The 2,047-nt window shown below is 35.9% G+C and overlaps 1 protein-coding gene across 1 annotated transcript; it reads right to left on the reverse strand.

Annotated features, from left to right (window-relative positions):
• Positions 1–1,003: 1,003 nt before the first annotated feature.
• C922_05513 (hypothetical protein) lies at positions 1,004–1,174 on the reverse strand (the record flags this gene model as incomplete). The annotated part of the gene is made up of 1 exon (XM_008821084.1): positions 1,004–1,174. A coding segment is annotated over one exon (171 nt), but the record flags the coding sequence as incomplete, so codon positions are not given.
• Between the last annotated feature and the right edge of the window lie 873 nt (positions 1,175–2,047).

The following is a 2,047-nucleotide window of genomic DNA, read 5'->3' on the forward strand; positions in this document are numbered from 1 at the left end:
AATGAAAGGATTTTTAATTATTCATAGGAATATGAAAGATGCGAGTTTTAATATGGCATGCATCGTTTATACTTGTATCTAATTTGAGAGAAGTGACACATATTTATATATACAGAAAAGATGAACACTTGATATAATCCATTAAGGATAAAACTCCACTAAACATAATAGAAAGAATAAGTAAGGGGAAATAGGAACACAGCGGTTCCGTGCGAGCTGTAGCATTAGTGTAAAATTACATATTTGAAATATATCTTCTCCTGGTATTCATGATGAAGAGGGTTTCTCTCTGTTGTTGTCTATCTATGGTGACATTCTATTCATGGAAAAGGGAGAAGACACATAAAGATAAATGCAGGAGCTAGGGCGGATCATATACAAAGAACAATTTTGTGGCATATTTCTCCTGCAGAGGCGTTCTGCTCGGAACGTGTATGTGTTCTATTGTACAAAAAAGGAGCATCTTTTTATAAGTAAGATTTTATGTCTATTGAGACACATTACTCCTTTGGCGATGACTTTCCTGTGTAGCGCAGGCGTTATGAGAAACCTTAAAGATTACTGGGAGTGAAGCCGCATCTTCATATCACTGCAGATTTTAGTAATTTTTCCTTGATTGTTACAATGATACATATACCTATATATACGTATGTATACATATATATCTATGTGTGTGTGGTAATATTATCTTGATAAGTGGCATAACGGTAATATATTGCTTCTAAGTAGTACTGATAGCGCACACGCAACACGTCGGTGTACCGAAAGGGATATTGCGCATTGTCATAACCCATAAATTAGAATATAATGCTGATTTCGTACACATGGTGAGTTTCAAAGGATAGTTCTCTTCAGGGGTGTGTGTGTATCTTTTGTGATTTCTTTCTTTTTTTTTTCTTCTGATACATTTTGCAATAGTCGACATGTCCTTCATTGATGTGTACTGATTGTTGCGTGAAGGTAGAAGGGCAAACTAGAAGCCGAGGTAACAGGAAGTGTCTTTTCAGGATACAAAATTGTCTGCAACTGGACACAAGCTGTGAGAGATATTTCCGCTAAGTATTCGATTAATAATTAACTCAAGAAATTTATAATTATTTATTTTGATAACACAATACTCATTCATGTGAATCTGATATTCTGTTAGAGGAGATACCCTTCTGGATAGTGAGTTCTGAGATCAGGTGAGCACCTTATAATAGTGTTAATGAAACTGTTAAATTTGTCACTACATCACTTTAATATTAAATAAAGAAGAAATCAATTTCAAATAAGGAGATTCACTAAATGGGGAGAAGTATGCGGGTGAATAGTAAAAGTTAAGCATACTTCGCCCTACAAGAGAATGGGGGGACAACAGGATATATGACAATTCCCCTTGTTCGGTTACGCGAGACGTTCAGTGCTAGGAATGTGCTAGCGGGGTTTGATTAACCTGTTCAGGAGGATTAGCTGTTATGGGTAAAATTCAACAGGAAAAGAAACGGAGAAGTACCAGTATTACGTCCGTATGTAAAGCAACAGAGTATACAACACAATCAAGGTATGTCAGTGACAACCAGGCCGGAATCAATAGGCGATGACAAGAATAATGATAAAACAGCTGATTGTGATTACCCTCAAATATCTATGATACCAAAGGAGACGAAGATTGTGAAGGAATTCTGGGAGCTCTTATAATATATTACAAGGAATACATAATAGAGATTAACACAACATTCCACTATTGAATCATGAGGAGGGACTGAAAATAACAGATATGTGTGAATAGAACCGAATTTTTCATTCTGCATATCATGAATTGTAGTAAACTAAAAGAGGGACATACGGCATTCCTCATTTGGAGGTGTTAGGCGAATTTAGATTATGGGTATGAACTGAGGATGCATCCATTCAGAAAGGAATAAGGAGGATGTTAGCGGCAGGAATACAAACAATTTACATGCCTCTATACATTGCTATGATTTATTGATAACAGCCTATGTTTTGTTGACCTATTTACACGTTACCATGGGACCTAAACCCATGGATATATATATATGTATAT

The sequence above is a fragment of the Plasmodium inui genome, assembly GCF_000524495.1.
Source record: "Plasmodium inui San Antonio 1 unplaced genomic scaffold supercont1.85, whole genome shotgun sequence".
NCBI classification, from domain to species: Eukaryota; Apicomplexa; class Aconoidasida; order Haemosporida; family Plasmodiidae; genus Plasmodium; species Plasmodium inui.